The 18220-nt window shown below is 45.0% G+C and overlaps 1 protein-coding gene across 3 annotated transcripts in view; it reads right to left on the bottom strand.

Annotated features, from left to right (window-relative positions):
* Nucleotides 1-18220, bottom strand: part of SSX2IP (SSX family member 2 interacting protein) — a 706324-nt gene that overhangs the window by 649843 nt on the left and 38261 nt on the right. For all 3 annotated transcript variants that reach the window (XM_069641705.1, XM_069641707.1, XM_069641706.1), the window contains exon 2: nucleotides 8651-8779. In XM_069641705.1, the coding sequence (XP_069497806.1) occupies nucleotides 8651-8693 (43 nt within the window). In that variant the 5' untranslated portion in view covers nucleotides 8694-8779. The remainder of the gene's footprint in view (nucleotides 1-8650; nucleotides 8780-18220) is intronic.

Below are 18220 nucleotides of genomic sequence, written 5' to 3'. Positions count from 1 at the left end.
AACAAGCTGCTGGTAGCCAAACTGGCCAAAACAAAACATGGCAACACCATCATTGGCCTACGTGATCCACATGGAGTGATACAATATGCGGAACAGAAAAACAGCTAGCTGCCGACCACCTAGCCCAGGTAATGACAGCACCACCGTGAGACCAGTCTAAACAGCAAGAATACCTGCAGGGAGCGGATCTACCCCGACTGCCCAACTCGTCCAGAGAGCTTGGAGGCACCAATCACAGGTGAGGAAGCTATTAAATCCCTTAAAACAACACCGGCCCCAGACGGATTCTCCTCCAGGTTCTATAAAACATTCAAACCCCAGCTGCCCCTATCCCCCCCCTTTTGGTAGCACTCTTCAACTCTTTCAAGGAAACTGGGTCAGTGACCCCCTCAATGCAGGAATCCACCACCGTCCTCCTGCCCAAGCCAGGGAAGGACCCACGGGACTCTGCCTCCTATAGGCCTATAGCCCTCTTAAGTATAGAAGCTAACTTGCACTCCAAAATCCTTGCTAATCACTTATCATGCATACTGCCTGACATAATCTACCCCGATCAGGCAGGCTTGATTTCGAACATAGCAGCAGAGCCCTGAACCTGGTAGACCTCACCTCCCGAAACTCCCAAGGGCTGGCGTTACTGGCCCTGGATACCATCAAGGCATTTGACAGGGTTGACTGGTATTTTATGAGCCTCACCCTAGAGGCCTTTGGGTTTGGCCCGATGTTCCAGACTATGGTATTAGCCAACTATACATCACCAAAGACCTTCCTGAGGATCAACGGCTCCCTTTCTGCCCCGATCCCCCCGACTTGCGGAACCAGACAGGGCTGCCCGCTAACACCATTGCTTTTTACACTGGAACCCCTTTGCCCAGGGGGATCAGGCTGAATAACCATATTAAGGGCCCCAAGGTCAGTCCATCCCAGCACAAAATTGCTTCTTACGCAGATGTGCTGCCCACGATCTCAGAACCCCGCTCCTCATTAAAGCATGCCCTGACTGAAATAACCAGCTATGGGGAGGTTACCGGCTTCTCTGTCAACTTCACCAAGTTAGTGGCCCTGGGTGTCGGCCTCTCCCCAGAAGACAGGGGGTGCTGGCCCCGATGTGTCCAATAGCATGGAAGAGAAGGTCCATCCCTTACATGGGAGTCTGCAAACCCGAAAAACACGTATCAGGCCAATTTTACTCGGCTTTTTAAAGAAACTAGAAGGGGTTCTGAAACATTGGACGACCCAAGAAATCTCACTGATGGGACGCATAACAGCCTGCAAAATGAACTTACTCCCCGAGATTGCTCTACACTTGCTCTTCCCTCCCAGTGGCAATCCCAGCACCAGCTCTTTGCGACTTGCAGAGGAAAATGCTTCGGTTTATCTGGAGAGGCAAAAAGGCCAGGATCGCCCAAAAGACTTTGCTGGGCAACGCAAGACTTGGTGGGCAGGGGGTCCCTGACCTCCAATTCTACAGGGTCACAGCACAACTGGCACACATTTGTGCCTGGTAGATAACCACAGACCTCCCCAGGAGGGTGGAGTTCGAACAGTCACAGCTCCCGCACCCCTTACAAATTCTTCCACCTCCCCTCAGAAAACGATAGAAAAGGACTCCTCCTGGCGACTCAACATGCTCTGAATTCCTGGGACTGGGCACTAAAACGAAAGGGGACTCAGCCCTCTTGGGATTCCCTATCATCAATCTTCCACAACCCAGCCTTCTCACCCGGGGCGAACCCCTGTAATTTCCAAAACTGGATAAAGGGAGGCCTCGAAACCCTGGAGCAGCTGTACGTGGGAAATGTGCCCCGCACATCTGACCAATGTAAGGAAATGTTCCGTCTCTTTCCTGAAGACGGTTTACATACATTCAGCTCCAGCAATGGTGCTCCCATCCCCAAACCCTCCAGGCGACCACCCACCCCCTCACCCCCGTGGCAGGATTTCTACCCTATACAGACGACTTCCGGCCTCCAAAACTCAATGTATGGGCCAGTGGGAGGCTGACCTGGGACACCCGGTTGAAGACCAGACCTGGGTGGACATCTGGTCCCGAGCACACACCTCATCCACCTGTGTCACCAACAAGGAATGCGCATACAAGATCATGCTGCGCTGGTACTACCCTCCCCCAAGGGTCCACCATATAAACCCCCTGGTCGACTGTGCTTGCTGGAGAGGGTGCGGCCAACCGGGCTCCTTTTTCCATATGTGGTGGACTTGCCCAAACATCCAACAATTCTGGAAACTATGCTTAGCGACCATTGAACAGATTACCCCAGACAGCTCTCCCGCTAGAGCCGGAGCCCATCCTGCTGGGAGTCCTGGTCCCCGGGATCTATCCGTGCTCTGGAACCAGGGCGAAACTGTTGACACAATGCCTCCTAGCGGGGAAAATGGTGCTCGCCCGCTTCTGGAAGGCCCCCGACGGCCCCTTCATATCCCAATGGTGGGGGAAGCTATGTGACATCTTGATCGTGGAAAAGATAACAGCGGCAAGGTCTGGAGTCCTCCACTGCTTTCAGAATATTTGGGCCCCAGTGCTCGAGTATGACCAGAGATTCCCCGCACTGACCTATACGCCCATCAATACTCGGTGGGCCCTAAGGGACCAGGAAGTTCCCTGAAGGGGGAGCATAGCAAGAAGAGTCACAGAACAGATAACCCAAGGCCGAGAACCTCCAGACTAAGACTGGAGGAAGCGGGTGGGGAATTTCGAGGGGATTGTTGAAAGCTTTATATGCCACATTTACTGTGGTAGATTTTGAAGAACGCATTTTTCTCTATTGCACTATAAACAGACTCCAGGTATCTCACTGCGTGTACTTCCTGCGGGATAGATTCGAATACTGTAGAATGCCAACAGTTATAAAAAATGATCTGAGCAACTTACAGGTTGCAAGCGATACATTATGTTCATGACATTGGTTTGTAGCACGACAGAAGAGGAGTGTGGAAATGACTCTGACAGTACTGACAAAGGATACAAAGTGGACAGATAAATTACATTACTGTAAAAAAAGAAGTGGTGTACCTGGGTCAGATTGTGTCAGCAGACGGGAGGAAAAATACCACCAGAAAGAGTTGAGGCGATACATAAACTGCAACCAAAAAGAGAGATGCCGAGTTCTTAGGTCTATGCCACTACTGCAGAGCATGGGTTATGGATTACTCCACTTACACCAGGCCAATGCTGCAGGCATAAAAGGAAGTTCAGAAGCACAAAAAATGGCCAGCTGAAATGAGTGCGAGCTTTGATGAGCTAAAACACGAGTTGGCAGATGCACCAGTACTAGCTACACCTAATTACAAAGAGAAGTTATTTTCCCATTCCGATGGAAAAGTAATGACAGCTGTGCCGACAGAAAAAAAAAAAAAAAAAAAAAAAAAAAAGGGCATGGACACAAACCACTTGCATATTACAGTGGATCCCCTAGATGCAGGAACGCCGGGACATTTCCCATGTGAGCCAGCACTTGCAGCTGCATTTGCAATTGAGAAGTCTTGCACAATAAACTATGGGGTGCCCCGTAATTTTATATGTGGAGCATGGACCATTTGCAATACTGGAAAAATCAAAAATCAACATTCACAACTCTGAGATCTTCAGGGTATGAGGCAATACTGACTAACCCAGCAATAGAGGTGCCGAGTTGTAGGACTATAAATACAGCACAGTTCATTGAAGGAAAACAAATTAAGATCACATACATGACTGTAGCGTGCATAGACAGGAGCGAAGTTAAACCCCCCCCCCCCCGGTTAAAAGGTGGTGATCGAATGTGGGGGGGGGCATGATTTTCATTGACTAAAGCTCCAGTATTGATTAGACCTTGGGACAGAAATTAAGGTTCTGCAGTGGTGGGACAGACAGAGCACACGAGGTGGGGGGGGGGGGGTTAGATGGTGTACTCAGACACAACTAGCAGAACATTACCCTGCACAGGCAGCAGAATTGGTGGCCTTGATGCAAGCACTGAATAGGTCAAGAGGGCCAGGTAGTAAAAAGTGTTTCTGATGCAGCCCATCTTACACTTCAACAGTGCACTCAGGACTAGCAAGATGGGATAGGAGAGGAAGAATTGATGGCACACCTGTTCAGCATGCAGGTGTGATCAGTAAATTATTAGACTGTTACCACTCCCAGTAGAACTAGCTTTAATAAAATGCAAAGCACACACAGAGGGCAACATTGTATTTCAGTAGGAAAAGAAAGATCAGACAGAGCAGCAGCAGCACATCTACCAGAAGGAACACATGTGCTGTTCCCTAGCAAAAAGTCAAAACTACCCCTGTTATCAGTTTTAAAAGGGAGCAAAGAAAGACGCTTTGCCAGAAAACTTTAAAGCAACCCCAATCATGCAGATAGAGTTGCACGGAAAAGCATTAGAGGAGGAGACAGATGGGAAGAGGACGGATGCTCATTGTCCCAACTAATTTGGTATTGCAGCATAATAGCATAGGGAAAAGTGGTCATGCTGAAGAAATGCCTGCAGGTGGGGTTTGAACAGCTTCACTACCCGGCCCACATCAAAAGAGCATGTGGCCGCGAGGATAAGTGAAGACTGATTTGTACCAAATCTGCAAGAGTGTTGTGGAGTTTGTGAATAATTGTATGTGTCGTCAAAAGTATTTGCCAGGTCACACATTGAGAGTTGTGGCGGAACATTGCCCTGACCGGAAGGCCCCTTCTGGTACTTGCATACTGACTATGTTGCTATGCAAGAAAGATACCTCATAGGTTCTGCTTGTAGTGGTGTGTCCGTTCTCACGTTGTCTTGAGGCTGGTCCATGTGCACATAATGACTCCCACTCTACGGCTAAATTCCTTGTGAGGAGGTGGGCGATTCCAGATGAAATTTTATCTGACAATGGTCAGCATTTTGCAAATGATTTAATAAAGGAGATTACTCCTGGGGATAAACCATAAACTATGCATAGTTTATCACCCACAAGCCAATGGTATAGTAGAAAAGATGAATGACTGCTTAAAATGCGCTAGGCAAAGCTTATGCAAAAGCAAGGAAAATCCTGGGTGCACTGCTTGGCTCTTGCTTTGTTTACACTGTGTAATACGCCTGAATGAGATCACCATTTGACTACTCATGAGATTGTTTCAGGGCGGAGAATGCATGAGCCTATTCCGCTGCTGCATACAATCTCTGATGCAGATTGTTCTTCTTGAATTTTGGGGACAGGGGAAAATTTGATACGCATCTCAAAGAACTTACAAAATCCCTTTGCTACATATCCTTGCAGACCAGGCCAAAAACTCAAAGCAGACAATCAAGGCAGTTTCCACAAGCAGCACCTCTTTAACCGGGGGGACAAGATATTTGTTAAGAACCATGTTTGTAAATGGGAGGAGCGTTTCACCCGCCCCATATCACATTATATTCAACACCCACAGTGGTGAAGATAGAAGGGCAGAGAGGATGGGTCCACATCAGTGACGTGCGCAAAAAGAGCTCCTTCGCCCCAAGCACAACTTGATGGGAAGAATACAGGAGATTCTTCTAAACGTTTTCTCCGCTTTCAGACTAAAATCAAAAACAAGCACAACTATATAATAAAAAGGTCTTCTTCAATGAAGAAACAGACGTTGAATGTTTGAATGGGCCAATATTAACATGTTTTAGAATAGGATTGATGCTTTTGATATGCTTCATTTTAAGAGAAAAAAGTGGACCACAATTGAATGAAAAAATAAATAGTGAAAAAATAAATAGGGGAAAAAAAAAAAAGGAGTTCAATGACCGAGTTAGGTGCTCACCATGGCACTGCAGGCGATCCATCAACTGGAAATGTTTGGTACGAGATGTTACATGTGGAAAGCGGGTGAATGGCACCTGCTACGTCTGCATTCTCATCCCACACATGATCGAAACGTGTAAACGTTTTCAACCCCAAGCTCTCTACTCTCCGCCCTTTGCAACTCACCCAGAGCAGGACTGCAAGACTTGTTCTCGGCCTCAAGCCCAGGGACCGTATCTCTCCAGGACTGAAATCACTACACTGGCTCCCAGTGACTGCGAGGATCAAGTTCAAAACCCTCTGCATTGTCCACAAGGCCTTCTGGGGCCTTGGGCCAAAATACCTTCAACTCTCTCTTCCTAAATATCTTCCTTCTCGAGCTCTCTGCTCATCCGCCTCCAACTCACTCAGTGTCTGCCGCTTCTCCAAACAACGAGTTGGAGGCAGATCCCTCTCTGCTGCAGGGGCCTCCCTCTGGAACAGCCTTCCTGCCTCCCTGAAACTTGAGAACTATCTCCGGTTCCGGAAGCATCTCAAAACCTTCCTCTTTGCATCCGCTTTCTCTCCCCCTCTCCCCTGCTAAAATTACTGAATCTGCAACTGGGCCACTCACCATTCTCGGTCCTTCACTCTCCCCTGCACTGCCTCCCTGGCAACCCCTGCACTGCGGGAATGCGTCTGTATCCCTACAGCCCCCCTTCCCAGCACTTGTCTGCACTTACCACCAGCTGGCCCTTGTTATTTATCCTGTATGCTAATAACCCTGTACTGCACTTTCCCCTCTCCCTTTCCCCCCCTTGCACTTTTCCCTTCCCCCTCTACCCTTGCACTTGCGCGATCTGAATGACACCTGGCCTAGTAGGATCGTGGTCTGTCTCCCCTTGTTTCTCCCGCCCCCCCCGCCTCCTCGTCGCGCCTTGAAACACTTGTGTATAGGCGCGTTACAAATGCCAGATCATATAATTTGCCTTTGAAGGTCAGAGTTCTTAACATGCAACATTTCTATTGCTCCGTGGTTCAAGGCTCGATAACTTAGGTGAGATGACCGGGACAGATGTTCACTGGTCATCTCATGTGGGAAATGGGGGTTGGATTGTACATCATATATTCTAATTGTGGGAAGGTGTGTGGACCCAATTACAGAACATAATGTATCAAGGGTTGGATTGTGCAAGCACCAATCAGCTCGGTGTGGGGAGAGTCGCATGATGCAAAGTTACTAATGTTAGTTAGATTAATTTTAGCTTCAGGGGTATTAGTGCCTTTTCATGCAGTTCTGCTCTACGATCTGTTTGAATATAGCTCTCCCAGTTGCATCTGGCCCCTGAAATAAACCTGTTACTTATTGCCTGTGTACACTCCTTTGAATACTTTTGTAATTTTATTGGCGAGTTCAATGTGGACTGCCCCCCATCCTCCCTCCACACCCTTCTCCCCCCCCCTCCCGACACAGCTTCATGGGCTGAATGACTGAGAAGGTAGGTGGCACTAGCCTGAGGGACAGAGCTTCAGGTGAGAGGAAAGTGGCGAGTCCAAGAGAGAGGAGTGGTTAGAGGGTTCAAGAGGGGGGGGATGTCTGAGGAGATGAGAAAATCCAAGGTATGCCCGGCAGAGAGTCGGACCAGAGGGTAGAATGGAAAGCAAGGGTGTTTTGCGGAAGAGCCCCGAGGAGGGTGTAGCATGTATAAACATTCTTTTTTACTGGTCATTTAAGAAATTTCAACTTTCTACTGGTCTTAGAAAGTCCCTGGACTGCAATTAACAAAATTCATTAACAAAAACAAAACAGTTTTGAAACAAAATGATAATGGAGTGGTACGGCGATAATTAGATTATTCTGTTGACGGTCATTCTGACTAATGTGTATCCTTTAATAATTTCTATTTTTCACTTTAGGTTGTACTGCATGGACACTGCCCAAAAAAGTGGGAGGGTTGCACAGAAAGTTGCTCCTACATCTTTGAAATGTGAAACATTGTAGAAATCTTTATTTTAGATTTCAAATTAGAATTGAGATTATAAAATACACCCATCCACCCCTCCTCGTGTGTGAAAAAAAAAAATTAAAAAAAAAAAATGTTATGTAGGAAGGTATAATGAATTCAAACAGCATGAACGCATTGGGGGTTGGTCGAGTGGTTTGGATGGAAGCCATTACAGTGTAAACACCACTGGGTTTGTGATCCTTTTGTATAGTGTTGTTCTGAGGCAAAGTTTCCTTGTAGTTTACGGCGTGCATAATCAGCCAGTGCTACAATAAAGTGTATACCCATTTAGTTAACAGCAATGTACTTAAGAGTTTCCCAATAGCAGAGAGGTCCCAGGGAATGTTATTGGCCGAGGGTGTGGCGAGACCGACATGGTTGGCGGCTGATCATTTGTAGAGTGAGACCCTGGCAAATCTTTGGTAGAAGCGAACTATGGACACAACACGTGAAGCCACACATCAGATACATTTTGCATTACCACATCTGTGGAAACAGTCATTTCGGGTGTTTTAAAGAAATACATTATGTCAGTTTGCTTTCAAATGCTTGGATTTGGTTGTTTTTTTTTTTAAACAATAAAGTGAGCAATTACTTCTAACAATTGCATTTGCCACTCATGGTTGAGGTACTGAAAACAGTCCACAAGTAAAGGTCTGGAGAGCTCAACAAATGTAGACCAAAATAGCACTGGAGAAACATATCTAAAATAAACCATTTTCCACATACACCAATTAAGATTAGGAGCTTTGATGAGGTGGGCCTAACCGGGTTGCTATTCTAAGGTTTTAGGACAAAAGCCAGAGAGCAAGATGAAAAAATAGCCACGTCAAACATGGATAATAGGAGTTACTCACAGATGCCTCCCTATCCAAACTGCAGAAGATTTAGAACAGTTTTCTTTAAAGAATTACCTGACGATAGCTCTGGAACGGTGATAGTCTTCCAATCCCCCATAGCAAACCAAGAAGCTGGGATATCGGAGGAAGAGGTGCATCAAGAAACTATCAGATGTCAGTAATGGACTCTTGTGTGGACATTTCCTGAAACAATAACAAAATGGAAAACATAGTTTAGAAGATTCTCATCCAACCTATAGACCCATTGAATGAAGGATTGGTTTCATAAGCCAATAGTGCACACAAGGTATCTAAAAAGTACCTATTTTGCCTACTAACAGCACATACTATAGATGTCTGGATAATTAACATGCAGTGAGCTCTTGAAAGTGGTCCAAATTTCCCCTAAAGATGAAGTAGGGCGATGAAGCCTTTCTTAAATGGAGTTGCACTCCCTTCTGCTGTAATTATGCCAATCCGCGGCTTCAGTTGCCACTTGTAAAACTTTGGATTTCCGGAAAAAGAAACCGCTTCTGCACAATTGCGTAGAAAAATGTGAGATTTTATTCAGGAATAGCGGTTTTAAAACCAAAAAAGGGCTTCCCAAGGAAAAAGGAGGCTTGCTGACGCTTTTCGACACACTCCTGTGGCTTGCACACAGTAACTCCTCATGGTTGGAGCCAAAATTTAAACACACAAGAATCAAATGACAAACAGTGAAAAGGTGACTTACTGGCTGTTGGAAATGCATCAGCCATTTTGGAACAGGTGCATATATATATATATATATATAAATATAACAATCAAACCAAATATTTAGCGGCATCGTTATAAGCAAAACCTAGTCAATAAATACTGTAAGGTTGCTCAAATACAATAGTTTGCACCCATAGTGGTTCTTGATGTTACTAAGTTTTTAACAATAAACTCAGCTTTACGCCGCTTGGTAATACATACCCATACAAGATATAAATGCATAGTGCATGTGACAGAAAATATTAGAATATGTTACACTGCTCATAAATAAATACTGATGGTAAATATATAGTAAAGTGCTAGTGGCTGCATCATTTATAGTAACCAAATTCTTAAAACTACATGTAGACAAATACTCATGCCAAATAGAAGTGCATAATGCATGTAAAGTGCAAATGCCTGCATCATTTATAATGACCAAATTCTGCTTCGGACTGCATGTAAGCAAAAACTCATGCCGTATAACTGCGTAGTGCATATAAGAAGAAAAAAAAAAAAAAACACATTTTTAAAAAAAAAGGGAAAAAAAAATGTCCTGTTACTCAAGAGTATATACACTGATGAACAGGAAAGTGCAGAAGCCTTGATCAATTATGATAAATGCATGTAACAATTCCTACTAGGTTCTAAAAAATGGGTAACAGGACCCGACATTGTGTGTCCTGATAAACCCATAATAGTTATTAGCTCTGATGGATTTTCAAAATGCCCAAGTAAAACACTAGACCACGAATGTCCTGTGCCAATATAATGTAAGTCAAAAATAGAGCGTAAAAAAAAAAAAAATAGATAAGAATATATAATTAGAACAGGAACCTAAATATCTATAAAATTGGAGAGTGAAATCAGAAAGAAAAACAGAGAATCAAACAGTCGTAAAAGCCAAATTGCATATAGTTTTTTGGTTTTTCTACCCGGCCTGCACATTGGAGAACAAGAAAAAAAAGAAGAAAAAACCCCAAATGAAACAGCAATATGGACATGAACATGACCTAGAGTGACAAAATGATCTATTCACCCATAAACGTGTATAATTCCTCATCTATATTATGTCCGTCGGGGTATTTACTTTCAAAGTCAATTATATATTTTGTCTATTCTCGTCTCAATAGTTTCACTGTCGCCACCTCGTGGGCCGATCAACCTTATAGATACCAAAAAATGTAAGTCTTGGGATTACCCTCATGGAACTCTGAAAAATGCTTTACCATGGGATATGCATGATCCTTGATGATGGCTCTAATATGTTGTAAAATCCAGACCTTTAGCTTACACTTCGTGCTGCCCACATACCATTTAAGGCAGGGGAATGCGAGGACAGGAATGCGAGGACATCAACTAGCTCAGATTTGCATCTTATTTTACCCTTGATTTGTATGGGTGTTTTGAGAATGGGGCGAGTATAGCTGTTACAATTAAAAGCATATTTACAAACTTTACATTTACAACACTTAAAAAAAAGCCATCTCTGCCCACAGAAAGCCAGTTGCTCCCCTTGCGAATGTTATCTGAGACCATATAACTTTGTACTACCAAATCTCTAATTGAAGTACTTTTACGGAAGGTTATATCTGGCGGTTCATGTAGTACTTTGCCCAGAACATTATCCACGGTCAGAACTTTCCAGTATTTATTAATAATGTTCCGTATCGTTGACGAGTGGCTTCCAAAAGTAAGAATGAGTCTGATGGTACTATCTTTGGTACTGTCCTCAAATGCAGATTTGGATGTCATCAACAAGTCCTGTCTTTTCATGTCCTGAACTTTTAAATATGATCTCTCAATGATTGATTTTGAGTATCTTTGGTTTAAAAAGTTTTGGGCTGCGACTTAGCACGCTGTTTCAAAGTTGACTATGTGACTACAATTTCTTCTTAGGCGAATAAATTCACCGTATGGGATAGAAGACTTTTTAGATGAGCACTGTTTGCATATAGTAGAACATTTGCGCCTGTAAACTTTCTGTGGAGTTCACACCCCAATTTATGTTCCACGACTTTGACGTCAAGAAAAAGAATATCATGTGCACTGTTCAGGGAATTGTAGATTTAAATTATTGATGTTAATAAATTTCACATTCTTGGCATGATTGTGCTGTTCCATTCCAAATGATGAATAACATTGATATAGCGTAGCCATAGAATGATTGTCAGCGAAAATTTCATTAGATTCTTTCCATACCTCTGATTTTTCCCAGTTCCCCGTCATAAGATTAGCATATGTGGGGCAAAAGTTGCCCCCATAGCAGTGCCCTGGGTTTTATGGAAAACCTCATTGTTGAAAAAAAGAGAAATTGTTCTCCAAGCAAAGCCTCAACATTGCAAAAGGATCATAGTAGTATGTTCCAGATAGTTGAGAGATCTGGTTTTCAGGAAGATTTTACACGCCCTTATACCATCTTCATGTTGTATTGTAGTATAAAGAGACACCACATCCATGGTAGCCAGCAAATATGTTGGCTCCCAGGGTAATTCGTCGATTTTGCATAGAAAGTCTGTGGTGTCCCTAATATATGAGGGTAGCATAGAAAGGACTTCGTCCACAAACTTGGACATATTTTCAAGGAGTGAGCCACAGAGAGTCACTATGGGTCTCCCTGGGGGTTTAGTGGGGTGCTTATGTACCTTTGGGAGGAAGTATATGGTTGGAATAACTGAGTGTTTGGTAAAAAGAAATTTAACCATTTCTTCCTCCAAAATTCCCGCATTTTGTTAGAAAATACCAAACTTTGTTTTCCATTTCTAGGATGGGATTTTTGCAAGTCTTTCATAGCATTTAATGTCATTGAGCTGCCTGTATGCTTCTTTTACGTAATTATTAAAACAATATTGCAACCTTTATGCGCTGGTTTCACTATATACTTATCCATTTTGCAAATGTCGGATAGCACCTTTTGTTGTTTCCAAGGAAGATTACTTCTTGTGTATTTGTTGTTTTTTCTTCTCTCTTGTTTCAGGTCATCAATTACGACATTGGAAAATGCTTCGATGTGAATATTTTGAGCACTTAATGGATTGAATTTTGACCTACATTCAAGTTTGCTTTTGGATGGCCAATCTGTGCAGATACCCAACGTTTCTAAGCTGTTAGTTTCCGGGGTTGTGGATACATCATCCAAAGCTGAGTCACTTTCATGTTGTAAATTGACCAAAGTAGTAAGAGTGTTCATATCAGCGATGATGATATCCGTCTGACGTTTCAGCGCGGTTTTGGGTTTCTTTTTATGTATATTGGTTGCAAAAAAACTTTCAAACGTAATTTGCGTACAAAATTGTCCAAATCCAATCTAGTCTGAACATAATCATAGCACACCAGTGAACAAAAGTTTAGACCCAGCTTCAAAACTTTGCTCTCTTCTGGTGTCAAGACATGATCGGATAGATTGACAATTTGTTGCTCGTTAAGGCTTTGCTTGATATTCGCATTCATTTGCCAGAGCACAGTGATCTTGGCGCCGGGTTGTTGTTTGAGCCGGTTGCCCCTCTGCCCCCTCCTCGTGGTTTTCTTGCTCCTTTTCCTCATTCTCTTGTTGCGGCTGCAGATCCTTTGGTCTTTGTTTTTTGAGCGACCATCCTGGCATAACAGCCGCATCTCCTCTAAGAAAATTGAGGCACACTGTCTGATTCGGAATGTCAGCAGCTGATTCTTGGTTCGCTTCATTTTCTGACCCTGATGGGGCCGCCGTTTGCTTTACTCGGTCTCATATGGTCAAAACGGTGTGCAAAGGTGTACACTCGGCCTTGTTCATAATCGCCTTTGTCCTGTAGGAACTCTCGTTGCTTCCTCAGTTTGTTGTCTACTTCATATGGTTTAAGACCATTGTTAATCTTGGTTTTCCATTTTTTGCCTTCTTCACTCTTAAAGTTCTTTCATTTTTCTTCAAGTTTCTTTATTTTTTCAAGGGCTTTAATGCGATCGCTTCCCACATATTTCACCAGAATGCGTAGGAAGGTGTTAATTGGTCTGAAGCATCTCCCCATTCTCTTAACATGATAGGATCCTGCTCCTCAAATGATTTTGTGAGGATTTTTAAACCACGTGGAATTCTCCCCACATCTAGGTAGTTCTGTAGGGAGTGTTCTTCCCACCGTTTGCTGGTTTCCTTTTTGCGTAGTTTCTCCAATTCTTTTTAATATTGTGATTTCATCATTTTCCCTTATCTTACCCGTTCCTTCTCTTTGAAAGATGACAGGGTTTCATTAAAAAGGCTAGCTGCCTGTTCTCTTCTTGCAGTCTCTATATTCTCTTGGGAAGCCATTAAATATTTGATGCAATGTCACAGTTCCAAAGTATATAGCACTCTACATATGATGGCAAGGTCAGCAAAACACACGCACATGCGTGTGGAGGTCACTTGATAGCACTGAAGAATTATATCCGTGCAGTGAGGCGATAAGACAGATATTAGTACTTCTGATGCTTGTATCTGCTTAGATTCACATGCTGTGCATAGGCCGATATGCTGACATCTAGTGGAAGCTGCAGAGTATTACAGTTTGTTTTTCAAAACTCGAAAATGGGCGTCAACACATGGCGTGCCAGTAATACTATCCCTAGTGTGACGTCCACTGTACCCATGATCCCTCACACGTGTAGGACCCTCAGATTGTATTTTTTCTGGCGTGGGGTAGCGCGAGTACAGGTTATCCAAGCAGATAGATAAGACTACAAGAATCTAAGCAGATACAAACATCAGAAATACGATTACAGTGAGTAATGTATCCCTTCTGAGGCTTGTGGAATCTGCTTAGATCAAATGCTGTGCATAGATTAGCAAGCAGTGTTAGAGGAAGGAGGTGGGATGTGAGAAGGGTTATGAGCAAACCGGTGTCTTAGAACCGCTTGTCCCACTTGAGTATCTGTCTTGGAATGAGTGTCAATGCAGTAGTGCTGAGTAAAAGTGTTACTAGAGCTCCATGTAGCTGCTTTGCAAATGGTGTCAAGGGGTACATTTGCAATGAAAGCCAGAGTGGCCTCAATGCCTCTTGTAGAGTGGGCTCTTGGCGTAAAAGGCAGAGTCTTTTCAGAAAGGGAGTAACATAGCTGGATACAATGGACTATCCACTTGGAGCTGGCACCTTTAGAGACGAGATCTCCCTCTCTGTAGCTACGGAGACAAACAGTTGGTCTGTTTTTTTTTTAGCGGCTTGTTCTTGTCTACATAGTAGAGGACCGCTCTTCGCACATCTAGAGTGTGTAGTTACACCTCAGCAGAGCTCTTGGGTTCTTGGAAGAAGGCCGGAAGCTCAATGGACTGGTTAACGTAGAATTTAGAAATGAACTAGGTGAGAACCTAGGGTGCATTTATAGAACCAGTTTATCCTTATGAACAGTAAAGAAAGGATCCTGCACTGACAGAGCCCGAATTTCACTGACCCTTCTTATGGATGTAATGGCTACTAAGAAGGCAGTTTTATAGGTCAGTTGTTTGAGACTGGTTTTATGCATGGGTTGAAAGGGTGGACCCATGAGCTTAGCAAGCACCACATTAAGGTCCCATCCAGGTGATGGGTTTGAAATTGGAGGGTGGATTCTCTTTACCCCTTCCATGAAGGCTTTAACCACTGGTACTTTCCACCACGAAACATTATTATGGGAGGTGGTGTAGGCTGACAGCGCCGCCCGGTGTACCTTGAGTGAATTAAATACCAACCCTGCATCCATCAGGTGGAGCATGTAGGTGACAATATTGGAAGGAGTGCAATCAAATGGGTTGATTTGCTTATTCTGGCACCAGATAACGAATCTCTTCCATTTATCAAAATAACAGTGCCTCGTGTCTGGTTTCATAGATTCCTTTAGGATGTCCATGCACCCCTGTGGTAAATTGAGATGACCAAACTATGACTTCAGGAGCCATGCTGCCAAGTTCATTGAGCCGGGTTGAGGATACACTGTTTGACCTTGGTGCTGGGATAGTAGGTTGTGCCAGCACGGGAATCTGATGGGTTTGCACGCCTCTAGTCTGCGCAGGTGTGGGAACCACGGTTGTGTTCGCCCACATGGGAGCAACTAGGATGAGTGTCATCGATTCCATGTGCATTTTGTTGACCACTTTCCTCATGAGAGGAGTTGGTGGAAAAGCGTAGGCAAACATCCCTGACCAGTTCATCCACAGGGCGTTCCCCTTGGAGTCTGACTGGGGCAACCTGGACATTGTCTGTTTTCGCTTGTGGCGAATAGGTCTATAATGAGGAAACCCCACTGTTAGAAGAGATCTTCTACAATTTCTCTGTGCAGACACCATTCGTGTTTTTCTGGGAGGGGAATCTCTGCTCAAAGCGTCTGCTAGTGAATTGAGATCCCATGGAACATGTTGAGATGACAGGTAAATGTTCCATCTGAGTGCCCATGTCCACATTTTCTGGGCAAGCCTGGACAGATTTGGCAGACGAGTCCCTCTCCGTTTGTTTATGTAAAACAATCGCTGTTGTACTGTCTGTTAAGATCTAAGCGCTCTGAAGACTGCCAGAAGCTCTAGCAGATTGATATGATTCTTGGCCACTGTGTGGAACCAGAGACCCTGAGCTGTGTGGTGAAGGAGGTGTGCTCCCCACCCCGACAGGGCCGCATCTGTAGTGACTACAGCTTGCATCTCCGGATCATAAAAGGGTTTACCCTTTGGCAGGTTCTCTCTGGTCCACCAGTGAAGACTTTGGACAAGTGTTGGCGAAACGACCACGAGATCAGCCCACTGACCACTTGCCTGAGACCACTGTTTCGCCAACCATTCTTGCATGGGTCGCAAGCGCACGTGGGGGGCCAGGTAAATACATGACGCCATCATGCCTAGCCAACGCATCGCTTTGCGCACCCTTATCTGGCAACCGGACCGATATTGAATAATTTGGAGTAGTATATTCCGAATTCTTTCCTCTGATGGAAAGGCCAACCCCTCTTGAGTGTTTAGGACAGCTCCTAGGAACTGTTTGGAGGTGCTTGGCACCAGGCTTCATTTTTTCTCGTTGATAGAGAAAGCCAATTCGAAGAGGAGGGCGATCGTTCTTTGGATGTTGGATCTGCAAATTACTGGGGTTTCTCCCGTGATGAGCCAGTCGTCCAGGTAAGGGTACACTGGGATTGCCTCCCTGCGTAGGTGTGCTGCCGCCACCGCAGTTACCTTGGTGAATACCCTTGGAGCCGAGGCTATATCGAAGGGCAGCAGCTTGAACTGGTAGTGCTGACTGTCCACCTTGAAGCGCAAGAATCCTCTGTGCGCTGGGAACATGGAAATATGAAAATAGGCATCTTTCATATCTAATGTTGCCAAGTAATCCCCTCTTTTTAGGAGTGGGATTACCTCTTGTAGAGTAGTCATGCGAAATTTCTAGTAAGTTGAATAGATACCCTCGTTTACCTGGTTGCCCGGGACGAGTTCTATCGCGTCCTTTGTGAGAAGATTGACGGTTTCCTCGAGGAGGATCATCTGGTGGTCCAGAGAATGTTCTTTGTCGTGGTTGCGGGGGCGCTCTAGCAGTTCGATGCAGTATCCTGCGGACAGCACCCATCTGTCCAATGTGACCCTTTCCCATGCCTGGGTGAAGTTGGAAATGCGCCCCCCACCACCCCTACTGGGGCTGCGTGGGAAGGGACCCTGAGCGGAACGTCACTGCTTTGCGGGAAGCATACCGCCTCTGCCGGGGCTGCCTCTACCTCGGCCCCTCTTGTTACCTCTGCCGTAACTCGGGGTGGCAACCCGCAGACTACCCAATGATGTACCCTGTCCCTGTGTATAATTGGAGCCCCGTTGTGAATTTTGGCCGCATGAGCGACGAAAATTACCATTCCCTCTTTGATTAGTGGGTTTATTCGTCAATTGTCCCAGGGACTTTAGAGTATCATACTAGTCTTTGGCAGTTTTTAGCGCATCCTCTACTGCTTTGCCAAACAAGACATTTGGTTTGACCGGCATGTCAATAAGGGTCGCCTGTGTTTCGGGTTTAAACCCTGAATGTCTTAGCCAGGCGTGCCTTTTAATGACAGTGCTCCCTGCTATGAGCCGGCCTGCATTATCTGCGGCGTAAAAGGTGGTCTTGAGGATGCAACCTGACACGGCTCTACCCTCCCGACGCGATCTGGGCCAACTGACCCTTTAGTGGTTCCAGTGCGGAGTTAATGAGAGCAGCTACCTGCTCCCACTGGTGGCAATTATAGCTTGCCAGCAGAGTGGTGTGTTGGTGATTCTCGCTTGGTAAGCGGAAGTGGAGGCTACCTTCCTTCTTAAGCCATAAATTCTCTTGCTCTCCTTGTCTGGGGGAGCATCAGATGATGATAGTGGGGACACTGCTCTCTTTCTGGTGTAATTAATAAGGGGTCAACTGAAGCCCGACTCCTTATGTAAGAGGGTCTGACTGGGCGGCCCTGAACATCTTCTCAATTCTGGGGTTTACAGCCCTGGTGAGATTAGGATTAAGAAGGATCAATTCTATGTTGTATTGATTTGAGAATAGGAATGGGTTTCTTGTCTCCCACTAGCTCTTCTGCGAAGTCCCTCTCCTCTTGACCCCCCCCCCCTCTCCCCCTCCGTTGGAATTCTGGATCCTCAGTATATTGTTGTGGATCCTCACTATATTGTTGATAAGGATGGATATAGTAAGGGTCTGAAATCAGGCCCTGAGTTGGAGTCTGAAACCGGGTTTTTTTTTTTTTACTAGGGGGCTGAGGGTCCCTGGATCCTGAAGGAGTAGTGCTGTCTGGAGTAAGTGAGGAAATGTTCTGGGTTTTTAGAGTAGAAATCAGCCAGGGAAGACATTCTCATTACCCTGTCTATATCTGCACTGCTCCATTCTCTGGAGCTGGAGACGACAACCTCTTGTGAAGGTTCCACTCCTATTTCCCTAACGTGAGGAGTGGGAGGAATAGGTTTGGTCTTAGGGGCAGAGACAGGGG

This window comes from Ambystoma mexicanum, chromosome 1q (assembly GCF_040938575.1).
Source record: "Ambystoma mexicanum isolate Mex_15411 chromosome 1q, UKY_AmexF1_1, whole genome shotgun sequence".
NCBI classification, from domain to species: Eukaryota; Metazoa; Chordata; class Amphibia; order Caudata; family Ambystomatidae; genus Ambystoma; species Ambystoma mexicanum.
The sequence above is the reverse complement of the archived record's forward strand: the minus strand, read 5'-3'. Positions and strand labels throughout refer to the sequence as shown.